Here is a 21792-nt window from a genome sequence, read left to right on the forward strand (position 1 = left end):
TTCTTTTCTCTCTGGCCCAAATAAGTAGATTGTATAAGATCTGCCTACTTGTAAGGTGGGCTTCCTTTTTTTCAGTAATTGTAATCAAAATGGTCTTGGCTGATTGGCTAACATATCTGAAGAGACTTTGGTTCAAAGGAGTAACCCTAAACCACTGTCCTCACCTCCAGTAACTCACTGAAGAATTTTTTCATGGTTTTGTCTAGCTTCAGCCTTGAGTATCACCTCTGTTTCAAAGCAAAGGATCAAAGAAAATGTTTGTCCCTTCTCTGGTGAAGTCCTTTTTCCATATACCCCCAATCCCAGTTTCTACAAAGAGGAATTCACTTCTAGTGGTGGGGAAAACTGCTCGGGTTGGGCTCTTAGTGGTGATGGGAAATTTCTTATAGATCTGGGTGATGAATCTAAAACCAGCAGGAAAACATGCCTATGTTTGTGAGGATTTTCATGTCTCCTTGGCTGTCTTCCTACATGGTGCTAACTGGGCCCTGCGTCTTCCTGTGTGCTATACCCTGTAACATTAGCTATAGAGCCTGCAGCTTAAGATCTCTGCATGGAGATGCCATTCACACTTGTGAGTCAGCATTTAATTGGCCCAGTTCTTCCCAGATTTCTTGTGTGTACGTGAAGATAAATGTACAGAGACAAGCACTTACCCTTAACTTGTTTCCTCAAGGAGTTTTCTATTAGTTGTAAGAACTTGAAATTAAGTGTTTTGAAGCAGGGTGGGAACAACTTAAAATATAGTAATTTGGGGAATTCCCTGGTGGTCCAGGGGTTGGGACTCCATGCTTTCACTGCCAAGGGCCCGGGTTTAATCCCTGGTAGGGGAACTGCGATCCCACAAGTCGTGTGGCGTGGCCAATATATATGTGTGTGTGTGTGTGTGTGTATAATTTTGAGCTAATCTCCTTAGATGATAGACACTGGAGACTGTTTAGTTGGGACAGTTCATGGCTGTTAGTATATACTTGAAAAACTTTCATTTCACAACAAGGAGCTCTTTCTGACTTTTAATTATGGTATAAAAATAAATCTCATCAAGATTTTCAACCTAGGAGTCCTTTTTGTTAACCATGTGGCAGGTTTTCTATTGTGGTACCCCATGACACTAAGGATGTGGGATGAAGATATAACTCATTTTCAGATGTTTCCTGATGTACCTTGGCTTTATCTTGGGTCCACATGTATTGAAGTGGTATTTCTGGTTTCTGATGATAAGCTCAAATTCTGTCCGAGAATTTTACAGAAGCAAACATGGAGCAAAACATCAGTTAGGCTATCAGACATAAAACCTTCCCTGTCATTTCTTGGAACTACATTTCAAAGAAACCCTAACTGTCCAAACTCATTCTTATGTACACTCACATATATATGTATATAGATACCTCTAGACAAGTGGTCTGAGATTTCTGCCCTACTTATATACTTAATAATTGTGTTTCTACATATAGCTTTCATCTAGCTATGAGGCACAATTTTTTATGTGATTACTTCTCAAAAGGTTAGATAATTACAGAATCGTTATGGAAATAGCTAATATAAAGGTATTTCATATAGATGTCCCCAGGTACAGTCTAAACTAGGGTGAGCTGGAAACAGCTAATTAATTGTAAACAAGAAAGCTCAGTTTCACAGAAGATTCATAGAATTACCAAAAACTGAATGTAGAGTTCTCTTATCAGTTCTTTCCCCTTCCTTAAGGAAAGTTAGCTTTCAGAGACTCTTGATAATTTGGGGATTATTCATCCAAGAGAAAAATGGCTGAGGAAATGAATAGGCAATACACAAAAGAAAAAATACAAATGACTAATACACATAAGAAAAATATTCATATTTTTTCATTGTTGGAGGGGGCAGTGATAATGGATTACTTTTATACTCAGGGGAAAAAAAATTAAATGTATTAAAAAATGAAGAGAACCCAACAGAGGCAGTAAAGGGGCAGTGGTGTCTATTCTTCTAGACAGGATACCTTACCACTACTTAGCCACGCCAAGTTTTCTGTATCCTAAAGATGTGGCTTTGCTTGACGGCTTTATCTAAAAATTTAAATAGGGTAAACTGTGAACAGGAAAATCAAGGATTTTCGCTTATAGGAACTTTCAGGATTTTGTTAACTGTGGTTAGAAACATTTTCCAGTTAGCAGTGTGATTTGTGTATTTAATAAATGAAAAATGCTGTGACTATGTTAGCATCTGAATTTCTTCACAGAAGAAATTGAACAAAGGTGCACAATACATACCACCCACTTGGGGTGGCTTTTGTGTAAGCTGAGTCCTCTCAAACTAGGCGGGATATCAGGCTAGAAAAAGGAAACTACTTCTATTAAAATAATGGGTTTATTGTTGTTATTGTTACAATTTAGTTCTATTTTTAAACTTACAATTAAATAAATTTGATGTAGTTGCCACTTTTAAAAATTCTAATTGCATCTCTCCCATATTTGCGGATTTGCCAGGGGATGTAACTCATACAGCAAATTAAAGGCAACATGTGATTGATTTGTCTGTGCGATTTGTATGTTAAGTCTGGCCTCTTTAAGGATAAAGGGCACTACAGATTATTAGTATGAGATACATTAGCTCTCAGCATTTGCCTGTCCCCTGATCCCGTTTTGTTTTTCAAATTCACTGGCTTGTTTAATGTGGTATCTACCTGATTAGCTCTTTTATATACCCAGGTTTGGAAAATTTTGTTGAGCCAGGACTATTAGCTTCACTGATTTTCCACCTGAGGAATTAGACGGTATGAAACCTTTGTTCCAAAGTAAGACAAAACATTGATCTTTTACTGCAGTCAGTATAGTGACCTTCCTGGTCTTTATGATATGGGATTTTCCATTTTTGCTGATGTCTGCCAGTTCCTTGAGGGAAATGAATTTAGTATGAGGAACAGCTCCCAAAAGGGAGAAGAAAACTAATTTTTGGCTTTTCTATACCCACATCAACAATCTAGGGTAACTACTCCCTTATTCATACCTCTTCCCCTTCAAACAAAGGGAAGACCTCACAGTAAATAAAAGTAAAGTGATAGGACACGAGGGTCACTGAGGATATCTTTTGATTTGTCACACAGAACAAGAGTCGTATGTTCCGGGTGCAGTTTAGTGGAGGCTCAAAGGAGCAGGCGCTGGAACACTGCTGCAGCTGCGTGCAGAACCTGGCCCAGTACCTCACTGTCCAGGTGCCTGACGGAATCAGCCAGGAGCTCAGGCTGAGTCCTAGCCCGCTGTGGACAGGTGAAAGCCAAGGGAAGGGCCGTGTGCAGAGCATCCCACCACAGCATGATGTAAGTAGGCGAGCGTGTGGCTGTACGAGAAACCTGACAAGTTAATGCTCTATCAGGGCCAAAATCACAGTGGAATTTGCTGAATCCACCAGGTTTGTAGGTTAAGGATATCTAATGTTGAGTGACTTATTTTTATTGATGTATAATTAACTTATACTATTAGTTTCAGGTGTACAGTATAGTGATTTGATAGTTTTATACATTACAAAATGATCACAGTAAGTCTAGTTACCATCTGTCACCATGCAAAATTATTACAGTATTATTGACTATATTCCCTATGCTGACATTAGATCCCTGTGACTCATTTATTTTATAACTGGAAGTTTGTGCCTCTTAATCCCTTTCATCTAGTTTGCCCATCGCCCCCCATTCTGCAACCACATTTGTTCTCTGTATTTATGAGTCTGTTTGTTTCATATTTGTTTGTTTGTTTTTTAGATTCCACATATTTTAGTGTGTGTGTATATATACCTCATTTGTGTATATATTCCGTCGTGTGTATGTCTGTGTGTATACATATACACACACAGACCTCATCTTACCCAGTCATTTATTGATGTACACATAGGTTGCTTCTGTATCTTGGCTACTGTAAATAATGCTGCACTGAACACAGGGGTGCATATATCTTTTATTAGTGTTTTTGTTTTCTTCGGATAAATACCCAGAGTGGAATTACTAGATCATATGGTAGTTCCATTTTTAATTTTTTGAGGAACTACCATACTGTTTTCCATAGTAGCTACCAATTTACATTCCCACCAACTGTGCATGAGTTCCTTTTTCTCCACATCCTCACTGACACTTATTATTTCTTGTCTTTTTGATGACAGCCATTCTGACAGTTGTGAGGTAATGTCTTGTGGTTTGATTTGCATTTCCCTGATGATGAGTGACGTTGAGCATCTTTCCATGCACCTCAGGCAAGGGCAACAAAAGCAAAAATAAATAAATGGGACTGCAACCAACTAAAAAAAAGCTTTGCACAGTGAAGGAAATCCTCACCAGAACAAAAGGGCAACCTATTGAATGAGAGAAGGTATTTGCAAATGATACATCCAATAAAGGGTTAATATGCAAAATTACAAGAACTCATACAACTCAGTATCAAAAAAACCAAACAATCTGATTAAAAAATGGGCAGAGGACCTGAATAGACATTTTTTCCAAAGAAGACACTGAGTGATTTTTTTTTTTTTTTTTTAATTCAAGGTTGAGTCTCACTGTAGCTACCTGTAATACTAGAAATTAGATTAGCTGGGACTCCCAGGTGTATTATGGGTATCACTACAGAACAGTGGTTCTCAAAGCATGATCCACGGACCCTTCCCTGAGACCTTTTCAGGGGTCCACAAAGTCCACATTATTTCTGTAATAATATTAAGATGTTATTTGCCCTTTTGCTGTATTGATATTTGTGTTAATGGGACAAAAGCATTGTGAGCAAACCTGCTGTCACCTTAGCACAGATCAATGCAGTGGCATCCAACTGTACGCAGTCAAGTTTTTCACTGGTCACTGAAGAAAAGAACCAGCTAACAAAACCATCTGTATTCTGAAGCACGATGGCTTTCTCCTGGGAAAGCACCTGTATGACTGCACTGGGTGCTGAACCACCTCTTTCTTCATGGAACACCATATTACTTGAACAACAGACAAACTCTGGTTATTCAGATTTGGGTGTTTGGTGGACATTTTCTCGAATGAAGTGAGCCTGTCATTTCAAGAAAACAACTGACAGCATTTATTGATAATGATGAAATAAGCTTTTCGAGTGAAAATTAGAATCCTGGAAAACTTGTATCTGCCACTTGAGCTTCACATCTTCCTAACCCAGAAGACCTTCCTGATGGTACTACTAATGAACGTGATTTTTAAAATAATTAAGTGACAAAATGTTTCAACATTTGGGGGATCTGTGTAGTCCAGCGAACCACTATTTTTCAAGTGACAAATACATGATGCTACAACATCATGCATGGATGAAAGACCCAAAGTGCAAAATAGGGACTTCCCTGGTGGCACAGTGGTTAAGAATACACCTGCCGATGCAGGGGACGTGGGTTTGATCCCTGGTCCAGGAAGATGCCACATGCCACGGAGCAGCTAAGCCCGTGCACCACAACTACTGAGCCTGCGTGCCCTGGAGCCCACGCACCGCAACTACTGACCCCACGTGCCGCAACTACTGAAACCCGCATGCCCTAGGGCCCATGTGCCGCAACTACTGAGCCTGCATGCTGCAACTACTGAAGCCCACGTGCCTAGAGCCTGTGCTCCACATCAAGAGAAGCCACCACAATGAGAAGCCCACGCGCTGCAACAAAGAGTAGCCCCTGCTCACTGCAACCAGAGAAAGCCTGCACGCAGCAACAAAGACCCAACGCAGCCAAAAAGAAATTTTAAAAAAAAATTAAAAATTATAAAAAAAAAGTATAAAGATCACAACAGGGGCTTCCCTGCTGGCGCAGTAGTTGAGAGTCTGCCTGCTGGTGCAGGGAACATGGGTTCGAGCCCTGGTCTGGGAAGATCCCACATGCCGCAGAGCAACTAGGCCCATGAGCCACAATTACTGAGCCTGCGCGTCTGGAGTCTTGTGCTCCGCAACGAGAGGCCGCGATAATGAGAGGCCCGTGCACCGCGATGAAGAGTGGCCCCCACTTGCCGCAACTAAAGAAAGCCGTCGCACAGAAACGAAGACCCAACACAGCCATAAATAAATAAATAAATAAATAAACCCAAAGTTTAAAAAAAAAAAAAAAGGATCACAACAAATTTTTCAAAGTGCAAAACAGACTAATGGATTCTATTTACTTATTTATTTTTGTACCCGTTAATCTCCCTCACCTATTTCACTCGTTCTCCTTCCCCATCTCCTCTGGTAACCATCTGTTTGTTCCCTGTATCTGTGAATCTGTTTGTTTTGTTTGTTCATTTGTTTTTTAGATTCCACATGTAAGTGAAATCATACAGTATTTGTCTTTCTCTGACTTACTTCTTTCAGCATAATATCCTCTGAGTCCATCCATGTTGTCACAGATGACAAGATTTCATTCTATTTTATGGCTAATATTCGTTTGTATGTATGTGTGTTTGTACCACATCCTCTTTGTCCATTCATCTATCAATAGACACTTAGGGTTAGTTTGCTTCCATATCCTGGCTACTGTGAATAATGCTGCAGTGAACATAGGGGTGCGTATATCTTTTTGAATTATTGTTTTTGTTTTCTTTGGAAAGATACCCAGAGTGGAATTGCTGTATCATATGCTAGTTCTGTTTTTAATTTCTCTTCAGTAAATGATGTTGGGAAAACTGGACTACTTTTTCATACCATATACAAAAATAAAATCAACATGCATTAAAGACTTATATGTAAGACCTGAAACCATAAAACTCCTAGAAGAAAACATAGGCAGTGCACTCTTTGACATCAGTCCTAGCAATATTTTTATGGGTCTGTCTCCTCAAGCAAGGGAAACAAAAGCAAAACTAAACAAATGGGACATCAAAGTAAAAAAGCTGTTGCACAGCAAGGGAAACTATTAACAAAATACAAAGGCTGCCTACTGAATGGACGATATTTGCAAACGATATATCTGATAAGGGGTTAATATTCAAAATACACAAAGAACTCATACAAATCAACATTAAAAAAATAATTACAAAATGAGCAGAGAACCTGAACAGATTTTCCAAAGATATATGGATGGCCGACAGACACAGGAAAGATGCCTAGCATCACTCATCATCAGGGAAATGCAAATCAAAACCACAATTCAAGCTCAAGATGGTGAAGGACGTGCTCTCACCCCTTCTCACGAGAAAACCAGAATCACAACTAACAGCTGAACAACCATTGACAAAAAAACACTGGAACCTACCAAAAATGATACCCTATATCCAAAGACAAAGGAGAAGCCACAAGACGGTAGGAGGGGCGCAACTGCAATAAAATCAAATCCAATACCCGCCAGGTGGGCAACCCACAAAGTGGAAAACAATTATACAACAGAAGCTCTCCCACTGGAGTGAAAGTTCTGAGCCCCACTTCAGGCTTCCCAGCCTGGGGGTCCAGCAACGGGAGGAAGAGTCCCCAGAGAATCTGGCTTTGAAGGCCAGTGGGATTTGACTGCAGGACTTCCAAAGGACTGAGGGAAAGAGAAAATCCACTCTTGGAGGGCACACAAAGTCCTGTGCACATCAGGACCCTGGGAGAAAAAGCAGTGACCCCACAAGAGACTGGGCCAGACCTACCTGCTACTATTGGAGAGTCTCCTGCAGAGGTGGGGGGAGGGGGTGGCTGTGGCTCACTGTGGGGACAAAGACACTGGCAGCAGCAGTTCTGGGAAGTACTCACTGCCATGAACCTTCCCAGAGGCCACCATTAGCCCCACCAAACAGCCTGTAGGCGCCAGTGCTGGGCTGTCTCAGGCCAACCAACCAACAGGGAGAGAACACAGCTCCACCCATCAGCAGACAGGCAGATTAAAGTCTTACTGAGCAGGCCCTGCCCACCAGAGTGAAGAAAAGACCCAGCTCTACCCACCACCAGTCCCTCCCATCAGGAGGCTTGCACAAGCCTCTTAGATAGCCTCACCCACCAGAGGGCAGACAGCAGAAGCAAGAAGAACTACAATCCTGCACCTTGCAGAACGAAAACCACAGTCATAGAAAGTTAGACGAAACAGCAAAGGATTATGTCCCAGATGAAGGAACAAGATAAAACCCCAGAAAATCAACTAAGTGAAGTGGAAACAGGCAACCTTCTGGAAAAAGAATTCAGAATGATAGGGAAGATGATTCAGGATCTCAGAAAAAGAATGGAGGCAAGGATTGTGAAGATGCAAGAAATGTTTAACAAAGACTTAGAAGAACTAAAGAAAAAACAAGCAGAGGTGAACAATATAATAACTGAAATGAAAAATACACTAGAAGGAATCAATAGCAGAATAGCTGAGGCAGAAGAACGGATAAATGATCTGGAAGACAGGATGGTGGAAATCACTGCTGCGGAACAGAGTAAAGAAAAAAGAATGAAAAGAAATGAAGATAGTCTAAGAGGTCTCTGGGACAACATTAAATGCACCAACATTCGCATTATAGAGGTCCCAGAAGGAGAAGAGTGAGAGAAAGGACTTGAGAAAATATTTGAAGAGATAATAGCTGAAAACTTCCCTAACATGGGAAAGGAAACAGTCACACAAGTCCAGAAGCACAGAGAGTCCCAGGCAGGATAAACCCAAGGAGGAACACACCGAGACACATAGTAATCAAACTGACAAAAATTAAAGACAAAGAAAAATTATTAAAAGCAACAAGGGAAAAATGACAACATACAAGGGAACTCCCATAAGGTTACCAGCTGATCTCTCAGCAGAAACTCTACAGGACAGAAGGGAGTGGCACAGTGTATTTAAAGTGATGAAAAGGGAAGAACCTACAACCAAGAATACTCTAACCAGCAAGGCTCTCATTCATATTTGACAGAGAAATCAAAAGCTTTACAGACAAGCAAAAGCTAAGAAAATACAGCACCAACAGACCAGCTTTGCAACAAATGCCAAAGGAACTCCTCTAGGCAGGAAAGAGACCAGCAACTTAAAACAACCTTGTACGTATGCAGACTGCTATATCAAAACCTCCTGGGGGGAGAGGAACCAAGATGGCGGAGTAGAAGGACGTTTCTCACTCCCTCTGGGGAGAACACCAAAATCACAACTAGCTGATGGACAATCATCGACACAGGAAGACACTGGAACTCACCAAAAAAGATACCCCACATCCAAAGACAAAGGAGAAGCCACAATGAGATGGTAAGAGGGGCGCAATCACAGTAAAATCAAATCCCATAACTGGTGGGTGGGTGACTCACAGACTGGAGAACACTTATACCACAGAAGTCCACCCACTGGAGTGAAGGTTCTGAGCCCCACGTCAGGCTTCCCAACCTGGGGGTCTGGCAACAGGAGGAGGAATTTCTAGAGAATCAGACTTTGAAGGCTAGTGGGAATTGATTGCAGGACTTTGACAGGACTGGGGGAAACAGAGACTCCACCCTTGGAGGGCACACACAAAGTAGTGTGCACATTGGGACCCAGGGGAAGGAGCACTGACCCCAGGGGAGACTGAACCAGACCTCCCTGCTAGTGTTGGAGGGTCTCCTGCAGAGGCGGGGGGTAGCTGTGGCTCACCACGGGGACAAGGACACTGGCAGTAGAAGTTCTGGGAAGTACTCCTTGCTGTGAGCCCTCCCAGAGTCTGCCATTAGCCCCAGCAAAGAGCCCAGGTAGGCTCCAATGTTGGGTTGCCTCAGGCCAAACAACCAGCAGGGAGGGAACCCAGCCCCACCCATCAGCAGTCAAGTGGATTAAAGTTTTACTGAGCTCTGCCCACCAGAGCAACAGTCAGTTCTACCCACCACCAGTCCCTCCCATCAAGCCTCTTAGATAGCCTCATCCACCAGAGGGCAGACAGCAGAAGCAAGAAGAACTATAATCCTGCAGCCTGTGGAACAAAAACCACATTCACAGAAAGACAGACAAGATGAAAAGGCAGAGGACTATGTACCAGATGAAGGAACAAGATAAAACCCCAGAAAAACAACTAAATGAAGTGGAGATAGGCAACCCCCCAGAAAAAGAATTCAGAATAATGATCGTGAAGGTGATCCAGGACCTCAGAAAAAGAATGGAGGCAGAGATCGAGAAGATGCAAGAAATGTTTCACAAAGACCTAGAAGAATTAAAGAACAAACAAACAGAGATGAACAATACAATAACTGAAATGAAAACTACACAAGAAGGAATCAATAGCAGAATAACTGAGGCAGAAGAACGGATACGTGACCTGGAAGACAGAATGGTGGAATTCACTTCTGTGGAACAGAATAAAGAAAAAAGAATGAAAAGAACTGAAGACAGCCTAAGAGACCTCTGGGACAACATTAAATGCAACAACATTCGCATTATAGGGGTCCCAGAAGGAGAAGAGAGAGAGAAAGGACAAGAGAAAATATTTGAAGAGATTATAGTCAAAAACTTCCCTAACATGGGAAAGGAAATAGCCACCCAAGTCCAGGAAGCACAGCAAGTCCCATACAGGATAAACCCAAGGAGAAACACACCAAGACACACAGTAATCAAATTGGCAAAAATTAAAGACAAAGAAAAATTACTGAAAGCAGCAAGGGAAAAACGAAAAATAACATACAAGGGAACTCCCATAAGGTTAACAGCTGATTTCTCAGCAGAAACTCTACAAGCCAGAAGGGAGTGGCATGATATACTTAAAGTGATGAAAGGGAAGAACCTACAACCAAGATTACTCTACCTGCCAAGGATCTCATTCAGATTTGACAGAGAAATCAAAAGCTTTCCAGACAAGCAAAAGCTAAGAGAATTCAGCACCACTAAACCAGCTTTACAACAAACGCTAAAGGAACTTCTCTAAGTGGGAAACACAAGAGAAGAAAAGGACCTACAAAAAAAAAAAAAAAACCCCAAAACAATTAAGAAAATGGTCACAGGAACATACATATTGATAATTACCTTAAACGCAAATGGATTAAATGCTCCAACCAAAAGACACAGGCTTGCTGAGTGGATACAAAAACAAGACCCATATATATGCTGTCTACAAGAGACCTACTTCAGACCTAGGGACACATACAGACTGAAAGTGAGGGGATGGAAAAAGATATTCCATGCAAATGGAAATCAAAAGAAAGCTGGAGTAGCTATACTCATATCAGATAAAATAGACTTTAAAATAAAGAATGTTAAAAGAGACAAGGAAGGACACTACATAATGATCAAGGGATCAATCCAAGAAGATATAACAATTATAAATATATATGCACCCAACATAGGAGCACCTCAATACATAAGGCAACTGCTAACAGCTATAGAAGAGGAAACCGACAGTAACACAATAATAGTGGGGGACTTTACCACCTCACTTACACCAATGGCCAGATCATCCAAAATGAAAATAAATAAGGAAACAGAAGCTTTAAATGACACAGTAGAACACATAGATTTGATACTTATAGGACATTCCATCCCAAAACAGATTACACTTTCTTCTCAAGTGCACGTGGAACATTCCCCAGGATGGATCACATCCTGGGTCACAAATCAAGCCTCAGTAAATTTAAGAAAATTGAAATCATATCAGTCATCTTTTCTGACCACAATGCTATGAGATTAGAAATGAATTACAGGGAAAAAAACGTAAAAAACACAAACACATGGAGGCTAAACAATATGTTACTAAATAACCAAGAGATCACTGAAGAAATCAAAGAGGAAATCAAAAACTACCTAGAGACAAATGACAATGAAAACACGACGATCCAAAACCTATAGGATGCAGCAAAAGCAGTTCTAAGAGGGAAGTTTATAGCTATACAAGCCTACCTCAAGAAACAAGAAAAATCTCAAGTAAACAATCTAACGTTATACCTAAAGGAACTAGAGAAAGAAGAACAAACAAAACCCAAAGTTAGCAGAAGGAAAGAAATCATAAAGATCAGAGCAGAAATAAATGAAATAGAAACAAAGAAAACAATAGCAAAGATCAAAAAAACTAAAAGCTGGTTTTTTGAGAAGATAAACAAAATTGATAAGCCATTAGCCAGACTCATCAAGAAAAAGAGGGAGAGGACTCAAATCAATAAAATCAGAAATGAAAAAGGAGAAGTTACAACAGACACCGCAGAAATACAGAGCATCCTAAGAGACTACTACAAGCAACTCTATGCCAATAAAATGGACAACATGGAAGAAATGGACAAATTCTTAGAAAGGTATAACCTTCCAAGACTGAACCAGGAAGAAACAGAAAATATGAACAGACCAATCACAAGTAATGAAATTGAAACTGTGATTAAAAATCTTCCAACAAAGCAAAGTCCAGGACCAGATGGCTTCACAGGTGAATTCTATCAAACATTTAGAAAAGTGCTAACACCCATCTTTCTCAAACTCTTCCAAAAAATTGCAGAGGAAGGAACACTCCCAAACTCATTCTATGAGGCCACCATCACCCTGATACCAAAACCAGAAAAAGATACTACAAAAAAAGAAAATTACAGACCAATATCACTGATGAATATAGATGCAAAAATCCTCAACAAAATGCTAGCAAACAGACTCCAACAACACATTAAAAGGATCATAAACCATGATCAAGTGGGATTTATCCCAGGGATGCAAGGATTCTTCAATATACATAAATCAATCAATGTGATACACAATATTAACAAATTGCAGAATAAAAACCATATGATCATCTCAATAGATGCAGAAAAAGCTTTTGACAAAATTCAACACCCATTTATGATAAAAACTCTCCAGAAAGTGGGCATAGAGGGAACCTACCTCAACATAATAAAGGCCACATACAACAAACCCACAGCAAACATCATTCTCAACGGTGAAAAACTGAAAGCATTTCCTCTAAGATCAGGAACGAGACAAGGATGTCCACTCTCACTGCTATTATTCAACATAGTTTTGGAAGTCCTAGCCACAGCAATCAGAGAAGAAAAAGAAATAAAAGGAATACAAATTGGAAAAGAAGAAGTAAAACTGTCAGTTTGCAGATGACATGATACTATACATAGAGAATCCGAAAAATGCCACCAGAAAACTACTAGAGCTAATCAATGAATTTGGTAAAGTTGCAGGATACAAAATTAATGCACAGAAATCTCTTGCATTCCTATACACTAATGATGAAAAATCTGAAAGAGAAATTATGGAAACACTCCCATATACCATTGCAACAAAAAGAATAAAATACCTAGGAATAAACCTACCTAGGGAGACAAAAGACCTGTATGCAGAAAACTATAAGACACTGATGAAAGAAAGATGATACCAACAGATGGAGAGATATACCATGTTCTTGGATTGGAAGAGTCAATATTGTGAAAATGACTATACTACCCAAAGCAATCTACAGATTCAATGCAATCCCTATCAAATTACCAATGGCATTTTTTACAGAACTAGAACAAATCATCTTAAAATTTGTATGGAGACACAAAAGACCGCGAATAGCCAAAGCAGTCTTGAAGGAAAAAAACGGAGCTGGAGGAATCAGACTCCCTGACTTCAGACTATACTACAAAGCTACAGTAATCAAGACAATATGGTACTGGCACAAAAACAGAAACATAGATCACTGGAACAAGATAGAAAGCCCAGAGATAAACCCACGCACCTATGGTCAACTAATGTATGACAAAGGAGGCAAAGATATACAATGGAGAAAAGAAAGTCTCTTCAATAAGTGGTGCTGGGAAAACTGGACAGCTACATGGAAAAGAATGAAATTAGAACACTCCCTAACACCATACACAAAAATAAACTCAAAACGGATTAGAGACCTAAATGTAAGACTGGACACTATAAAACTCTTAGAGGAAAACATAGGAAGAACACTCTTTGACATAAATCACAGCAAGATCTTTTTTGATCCACCTCCTAGAGTAATGGAAATAAAAACAAAAATAAACAAATGGGACCTAATGAAACTTCAAAGCTTTTGCACAGCAAAGGAAACCATAAACAAGACAAAAAGACAACCCTCAGAATGGGAGAAAATATTTGCAAACGAATCAACGGACAAAGGATTAATCTCCAAAATATATAAACAGCTCATGCAGCTCAATATTTTTTTTTTTAATTTATTTTATTTATTTATTTTTGGCTGCATTGGGTCTTCGTTGCTGTGCGTGGCTTTCTCTAGCTGCGGTGAGCGGGGCCTACTCTTCATTGCTGTGCGCAGGCTTCTCATTGCAGTGGCTTCTCTTGTTGCGGAGCACAGGCTCTAGGTGCACGGGCTTCAGTAGCTGTGGCACGCAGGCTCAGTATTTGTGGCTCACGGGCTCTAGAGTGCAGGCTCAGCAGTTGTGGCACACGGGCTCAGCTGCTCCGTGGCATGTGGGATCTTCCTGGACCAGGGCTCGAACCCGTGTCCCCTGCATTGGCAGGCGGATTCTTAACCACTGCGCCACCAGGGAAGCCCTGCAGCTCAATATTAAAGAACCAAACAACCCAATCCAAAAATAGGCAGAAGACCTAAATTGACATTTCTCCAAAGAAGACATACAGATGGCCAAGAAGCACATGAAAAGATGCTCAACATCACTAATTATTAGAGAAATGCAAATCAAAACTACAATGAGGTATCACCTCACACCAGTTAGAATGGGCATCATCAGAAAATCTACAAACAACAAATGCTGGAGAGGGTGTGGAGAAAAGGGAACCCTCCTGCACTGTTGGTGGGAAATGTAAATTGATACAGCCACTATGGAGAACAGTATGGAGGTTCCTTAAAAAACTAAAAATAGAATTACCATATGACCCAGCAATCCCACTCCTGGGCATATACCCAGAGAAAACCATAATTCAAAAAGACACATGCACCCCAGTGTTCATTGCAGCACTATTTACAATAGCCAGGTCATGGAAGCTACCTAAATGCCCATCGACAGACGAATGGGTAAAAAAGTTGTGGCATATATATACAATGGAATATTACTCAGCCATAAAAAGGAACCAAACTGAGTCATTTGTTGAGACGTGGATGGATCTAGAGACTGTCATACAGAGTGAAGTAAGTCAGAAAGAGAAAAACAAATATCGTAGATTAATGCATGTATGTGGAACCTAGAAAAATGGTACAGATGAACTGGTTTGCAGGGCAGAAGTTGAGACACAGATGTAGAGAACAAACGTATGGACACCAAGGGGGGAAAACCGCGGTGGGGTGGGGATGGTGGTGTGCTGAATTGGGCGATTGGGATTGACGTGTATACAGTGACGTGTATAAAATTGACGACTAATAACCTGCAGTATAAAAAATCAAACAAACAAAAAAAAACCCAACTAATACTAAACTTTCTTTGGGTTATTTGTATGGAAATATGTTAATATAAATGTTTCAGACATTACATGAAATTTCTAAAACTCTTGTATGTTCTGGTATAATGTTATGTCATAATTCTAGCTATTTAAAATGTATATCTCAGGGCTTCCCTGGTGGCACAGTGGTTGAGAATCTGCCTGCCAATGCAGGGGACACGGGTTCGAGCTCTGGTCTGGGAAGATCCCACATGCCGTGGAGCACCTAGGCCCGTGAGCCACAACTACTGAGCCTACGCGTCTGGAGCCTGTGTTCCGCAACAAGAGAGGCCGCGATAGTGAGAGGCCCGCGCACCGCGATGAAGAGTGGCCCCCACTTGCCGCAATTAGAGGAAGCCCTCGCACAGAAACGAAGACCCAACACTGCCTAAATAAATAAATAAACTTATAAAAAAATGTATATCTCAGAAGTAACTAAATTTCCTTGTCAATTGCATTATTATGAACTTTCATCAAATCTTTAACCATGGTCATTTTTAAGTCTTTTGTCATTTACAGACAGTTCTGGGTGTACTCTGATGCTTTTGCAAAAATGTTCCTATAAAAGGGTTTCATCTTCAAGGAATTCATGGAAAAGACTCTGACAAGTACAGGTTTCTGGTAACTGACTATACTGCTGAATTGAATGAATAAGCATTTTCAGAACTCTAATGGAAAACTGATGAATTCATAAAAGTGCTAACAAAAGATCAAGATGAAAAAAAAATTAATTACATGGGACTGAGTGAACTGATGAGGATGATTATAATTTTTGTGACTTTGAATAAAAAAAGAAAAAAAAGATTAAAAAAATATATAAACAATAAATGCTGGAGAGGCTGTGGAGAAAAGGGAACCCTCTTGCACTGTTGGTGGGAATGTAAATAGATGCAGCCACTATGGAGACCGTATAGAGGTTCCTTAAAAAACTAAAAATAGAATTACCTTATGACCCAGCAATCCCACTACTGGGCATGTACCCTGAGAAAACCATAATTCAAAAAGAGTCACGTACCACAATGTTCATTGCAGCTCTGTTTACAATAGCCAGGACATGGAAGCAACCTAAATGTCCATCGACAGATGAATGGATAAAGATGTGGCACATATATACAATGGAATATTACTCGGCCATAAAAAGAAATGAAATTGAGTTATTTGTAGTGAGTTATTTGTAGGTGAGGACCTAGAGTCTGTCATACAGAGTGAAGTAAGTCAGAAAAAAAAATAAATACTGTATGCTAACACATATATATGGAGTCTAAAAAAAAAAGGTTCTGAAGAACCTAGGGGCAGGACAGGAACAAAGACGCAGAAGTTGAGAATGGACTTGAGGACATGGGGAGGGGTAAGGGTAAGCTGGGACGAAGTGAGAGAGTGGCATGGACTTATATATACTACCAAATGTAAAAGACAGCTAGTGGGAAGCAGCTGCATAGCACAGGGAGATCAGCTCGGTGCTTTGTGACCACCTAGAGGGGTGGGAGGGAGACACAAGACAGAGGAGATATGGGGGTATATGTATATGTATAGCTGATTGAATTTGTTATAAAGCAGAAACTAACACACCTTTGTAAAGCAATTATACTCCAATAAAGATGTTAAAAGAAAAAAAAACGACAATGGTATCACCTCACACCAGTCAAAATGGCTATCATCAAAAAATCCACAAACAATAAATGCTGGAGAGGGTGTAGAGAGAAGGGAACCCTCCTACATTGTTGGTGGGAATGTAAATTGGTACAGCCACTATGCAGAACAGTATGGAGGTTCCTTGAAAAACTAAAAATACAGCTACCATTTGATCCTGCAATCCCACTCCTGGGCATATATCTGGAGCAAAACATAGTCCTAAAGGATACATGCACCCCAGTGTTCACTGTACCACTGTTTACAATAGCCAAGACATGGAAGCAACCTAAATGTCCATCTACAGAGGAATGAATAAAGAAGATGTGGTACATATATACAATTAACTATTACTCAGCCATTAAAAAGAATGAAATAATGCCATTTTGCAGCAACATGGATGGACCTAAAAATTGTCATACTGAGTGAAGTCAGAGAAAGACAAATATATGATATCGCTTATATGGGGAATCTAAAAATAAAATGATACAAGTGAACTTATTTACAAAACAGAAACAGACTCACGAACTTAGAGAATGAACTTAGGGTTACGGGGGGAAGGGATAGTTGGGGAATTTGGGATTGACATGTACACACTGCTATATTTAAAATGGATAACCAACAAGGAACTACTGTATAGCACAGGGAACTCTGCTCAGTATTATGTAACAACCTAAAAGGGAAAAGAATTTGAAAAATAGATACATGTATATGTATACCTGAATCACTTTGCTGTACACCTGAAACTATCACACTGTCAATCAACTATACTCCAATATAAAATAAAAAGTTTAAAAAAACATTAATGAGAATGACTTCAAAGTTAATGCTGTTTTTTATTATCTTAAAATCAATAGTGGATACTCAAGTGATCATTGTATCATTATGTCTTCATGTATTTTATACTATTTTGTACTTATTCATGTTTCAATAAAAATAAAACGATTAAAAAAAAACCACAATGAGATATCCTCACACCTGTCAGAATGGCTATTATCAAAAAGACAAGATGTGGAGAAAAGAGAACCCTTGGTGCACTCTTGGTGGGAATGTAAATTGGTACAACTGCTATGGAAAACAGTACAGAGACTGCTTAGACCAAAGGATTTTAATATAACAGAGTATAAAAAGTTCCTTGCTGTGATTTCAGATTCTATCTTGAAACTAACCTTTAAGAAACTACCACTTGTTGAGTTTTGGTGTCATATCAAGGAGTATCCACAATTACCTGAAAAACCCATTTAAAAAAAAAAACTTTCCATCTATATATCTGTATGAAGCCAGATTTTCTTCATATACTTCAACCAGAACAACATGTGTCGGCAGATTGAGTGCAGAAGTGGATAGGAGAGTCCAGCTAGATATTAAAGAGATTTGCAAAAGTCATTATATTTTTGTGTTAGGAAATATAGTTTTCATTAAAATGTTTTTAATATTATAATGGTTATATATAACCATTATAATGGTTTTATAAGTTTTAAATGAATATTTAAAATTTTTGTTTTAATTTCTAACAGATAAATATCACACATAACTCAAAACAAAAGCTGTAAGTGTAAAGGAGTCTTGTGATAAAAGTTTGAGAATCTTTATTACAGAATTTCTCCTCGAGGTACATATTCTAGCATTTCTTTGGCATAGTCCCACATGCTGCTAGCATAAGCTACCTCTGCTCTTGGGATGAAATTCCAGTTTCATGCTGGGTTTTCTTATTTTCTATTTTGAGTAATGATTTTCCAAACCTGGCTTTCCATCACTTCATCCTGGAAGTTCCCCTTAAACTCACTGGGCCAAGACAATTCACCTTTGCTGTTTTATCACCTTCTTTTTATAGTTTATCTGGGGCAAACATAGATTTACATTATTTATCATAAAGTGTTTTTCTTTAAACAAATACTGTATGATTTCTTCTTGACTATGTTTAATTTGCCAAATCAAACTTTGATGTTTTAGAATTCTTCCCCTTCATTTGTTTCTGCCTGACTTTTGTTGTGAACATGTCTTAACACTAAAGCTGGTTTTTGTTTTTTACAAACCCTGGATCTAGTTTAAAACATTTTTGCCTCATCATCTGCTGCTGTATTCTTTTAAGAATCCCCTCTCTACAAATGGGATGGAATGGCTTATATAAGGTGCTTTCTTGCTTGTGATGAAACTTTCATGTCTTTTCTTGATTCTGTATTCAAGTCTTCCTCTGATCTGTAGTTTGGTGTTCTGAGTAGATGAGATGGCACAGTGTTGTGCAAAGACCACAGGCTTTGGAATCAAAATGGATCTAGGTTTGAATCCTAGCCCTGTTAGTAGCTACGTGATCTCATGCAAGTCACTCAACCTCATCTGTAAAATGGTGAGACTGAAATTCTGTCTATAAGCAGCTAGGACAACACCTGGCAAATATCTAAATAACATGATCCATTATTACTATTACTGCCAGTGCTGTTACCCTTTCAGATTTGCCTTCCCTTGCAAATGAACAAATGAGCATCCTGGTCAGTTATTACTGAGGGTTAAGAACTCACGAGTCAATAGGGCCATGATAAGATGGCGTGTCTGATGCTGCAGAGCAAGAGACAAGATAAAGCTACTGGGTTAATTCACCAGCATGAAGACATTGTGAAGCACTACTTAGAACATTCTAGTCTTCCTCATGACAAAAACCCCTAAGGCTTGCCCTTAGCTGCTGCTGTGCAAATTTGCTATCATGCTGCCTTTTTCAGAATCCAATTCAAGAGGTGCAAGCTCTGGCCTATGTATTTTCTTCTGTCTAAAACAGTTATTCTCTTCTCTGCAAATAGAGATAATTCCATATCTTTCTATTTCAAGTTCTTGAGTCACTTCCTGGCTCTTTTGTTTTTACTTTTCCTCAGCCTTGTAATTTTGCTAATTGTGGCCTAACCAGGTATTTCTCAACCTGAGGGCTTCTAAGGCAACCCAGCCTACTCGGAGAGGGGGGCAGTTCCTAGGTGAACTCTTTCCTCTGTTAGCACAAGAAGTCCAGCAGAAAGTGGCCAGGGGCTCCGTTCCTGTGTGCACAGAACCTTCCATTTCTCTGCACTTGGGTAGAGGACTGTCCAATCCTTAGAGCCACCCCAGTAGCCTCAGCTGCTTCCATCGCACTTGGCTATAGTTCAGTGTGTATGGCATATGAATTTTGGTTGATGTCTTTCCCAGTTGTTTGAAGAACACAGTGTGAGCTGAACTGATGTGTCTCCTAGGAAAACATCAAATATCAGAGCTGGAAGAAACACTAGAGTCTGACTTTTCCAGATAAGGAAACTAAATAGAGAAATGGGGCTTGCCTAAGGATTCTAGACTCATTAAAGTCCCTTACCTTTTTGCTCTTATTTATTTTAGTATTCTTGACTAGTTTTCTCTTTGTTCTTTCCTTCCTCTCTGTCCTGCCACCCCATTTTTGATGCTTCCAGATATGCATTTCTGCTAATACACACTAACTAGCAACAGTCAGCTTCCATGTAGAACGTTTACTTCTGGCAGTCTGAACATGCTGCTGACAGAGACACCTTCCAGGGAGGGTCTTGGATTCTCCGTGTGTGATACCACTAGCTCACAACTGTCTGGAGATTAGCACTACAAGCACCACATGTATCCAAAACATAACCAGGCCTGCAGACATGTGGCTAGGAAGGAGTGGTGGGGCTCTTGGAAAAGTTTGTGCTTTTAGGTAGCAGCAGCCCTCAGAGCCTCTTACGCCTCCAGGCCTCCTTCTATACCGTATTCACTGTTTGCCTAGAAAACATCCCCTGTGTTCTGCTAGAGAACAACCCCTCCTGTAACAGGTTCCTTTGCAGCAGCTCGGACTCTAAAGCATTCCTACCGTTCATGCTTAGCGCACACACCCCTCCTGTACTCCCCTCCACTATAAGCCTTAAGTCTTATATTTACCTCCATTCCAGCACTTCCTGGGTTGCATTCTAATTGTTGTTTTACTTACTAAGTTCTTACTGGGCTGTAGGTTCTTGAGGGCCAGACCTCTACCTTGTTCTTTGTGGCTCCCTTCCCTTTATCACCCCGCTGTCTAGTACACAGTAGGCACAAACATTGTTGAATGAAGATATCTAGGAATTTTACTAACAGAAGAACTCATTCCCTCAGAATGTCTAAAATGAGATTTTTAAAACTTTTATTAAAAATGTAAGATTATCTTGCAGCTATAGGGTTTTTTCCCATTTTCCTTTTTTGCAGTGAACATGTATTACTTGAGTAATAATTTTTAGAAGGTGACAAATCATGATTATCAGAAGCTGGGCAATGTCCACTGAAGACAAAAGTACACCACGGTGTCGGACAAGAAAAAGCACTACCAGCCTATGAGACATAAGGAACACCAGGCACAGGGCAGGCGCCTCAGATTTAAACTCTGTCTGTACCTCTACTGTGGTAAATCAAGTAACAGCCAAGCTTATACCAGGACAGACTACATCAACAATGATCTTACCACTTTTACTGATGTTTTCTTTCTTTGAACGTGAATGCATGTGTTTCCACTTCTTTAATGGCCTGTTCAGCCAGTCGCCTAATTGTATGTAGTTTCACTGCAGTCACACCAGAACCCGGAGCAGCAACAGTGGGTCCTGGCTGGCACAAGCACTCCAAGAGGAAGGACCTCAGTGGCCTGGTTAGCTCAGGTAGGGCCTATTTCCATGTTCAGTTTTCGTGTCAGGAAAAACAGTGATCCTGAAGAATTTGTATCCCTCTGTTCAATCCATTGTTCTAGAACAGTAACTTAAAGTGTTGCTATAGAAGATGGTAAAGACAGAGACAGGCCATCTCCACCTACCCTTATTGTAAGATTAGACACGATGACATATACTGAAGAACTATTCTCCTGAGGAAATAAAAGATGAAGAGTGGTCTATAGTGTTAGCCTTTAAATGTGTGAGATAAAGAATTTATTCACCACCTATCCCAGAAAGAGGAATACAGGTAAGA

General features: G+C 39.9%; 1 protein-coding gene and 1 long non-coding RNA gene across 2 annotated transcripts in view; one reads left to right on the top strand and one right to left on the bottom strand.

The window, feature by feature from the left end:
* The window catches only part of REC114 (REC114 meiotic recombination protein), a gene marked incomplete at its 5' end in the record, with an annotated part of 111773 nt that overhangs the window by 86665 nt on the left and 3316 nt on the right, over window positions 1–21792 (top strand). Inside the window, 2 exons of the mRNA XM_082444403.1 lie at window positions 3080–3292; window positions 21402–21488. Coding sequence (XP_082300529.1) covers window positions 3080–3292; window positions 21402–21488 — 300 coding nt within the window. The remainder of the gene's footprint in view (window positions 1–3079; window positions 3293–21401; window positions 21489–21792) is intronic.
* Window positions 15303–21408, bottom strand: LOC309651618. The gene is made up of 2 exons (XR_014258258.1): window positions 21299–21408; window positions 15303–20053 (listed from the first exon to the last, which is right to left on the bottom strand). It is a non-coding gene; the product is annotated as an uncharacterized lncRNA (long non-coding RNA).

Source organism: Balaenoptera physalus, assembly GCF_965194825.1.
Source record: "Balaenoptera physalus genome assembly, chromosome: 2".
NCBI lineage: Eukaryota > Metazoa > Chordata > Mammalia > Artiodactyla > Balaenopteridae > Balaenoptera > Balaenoptera physalus.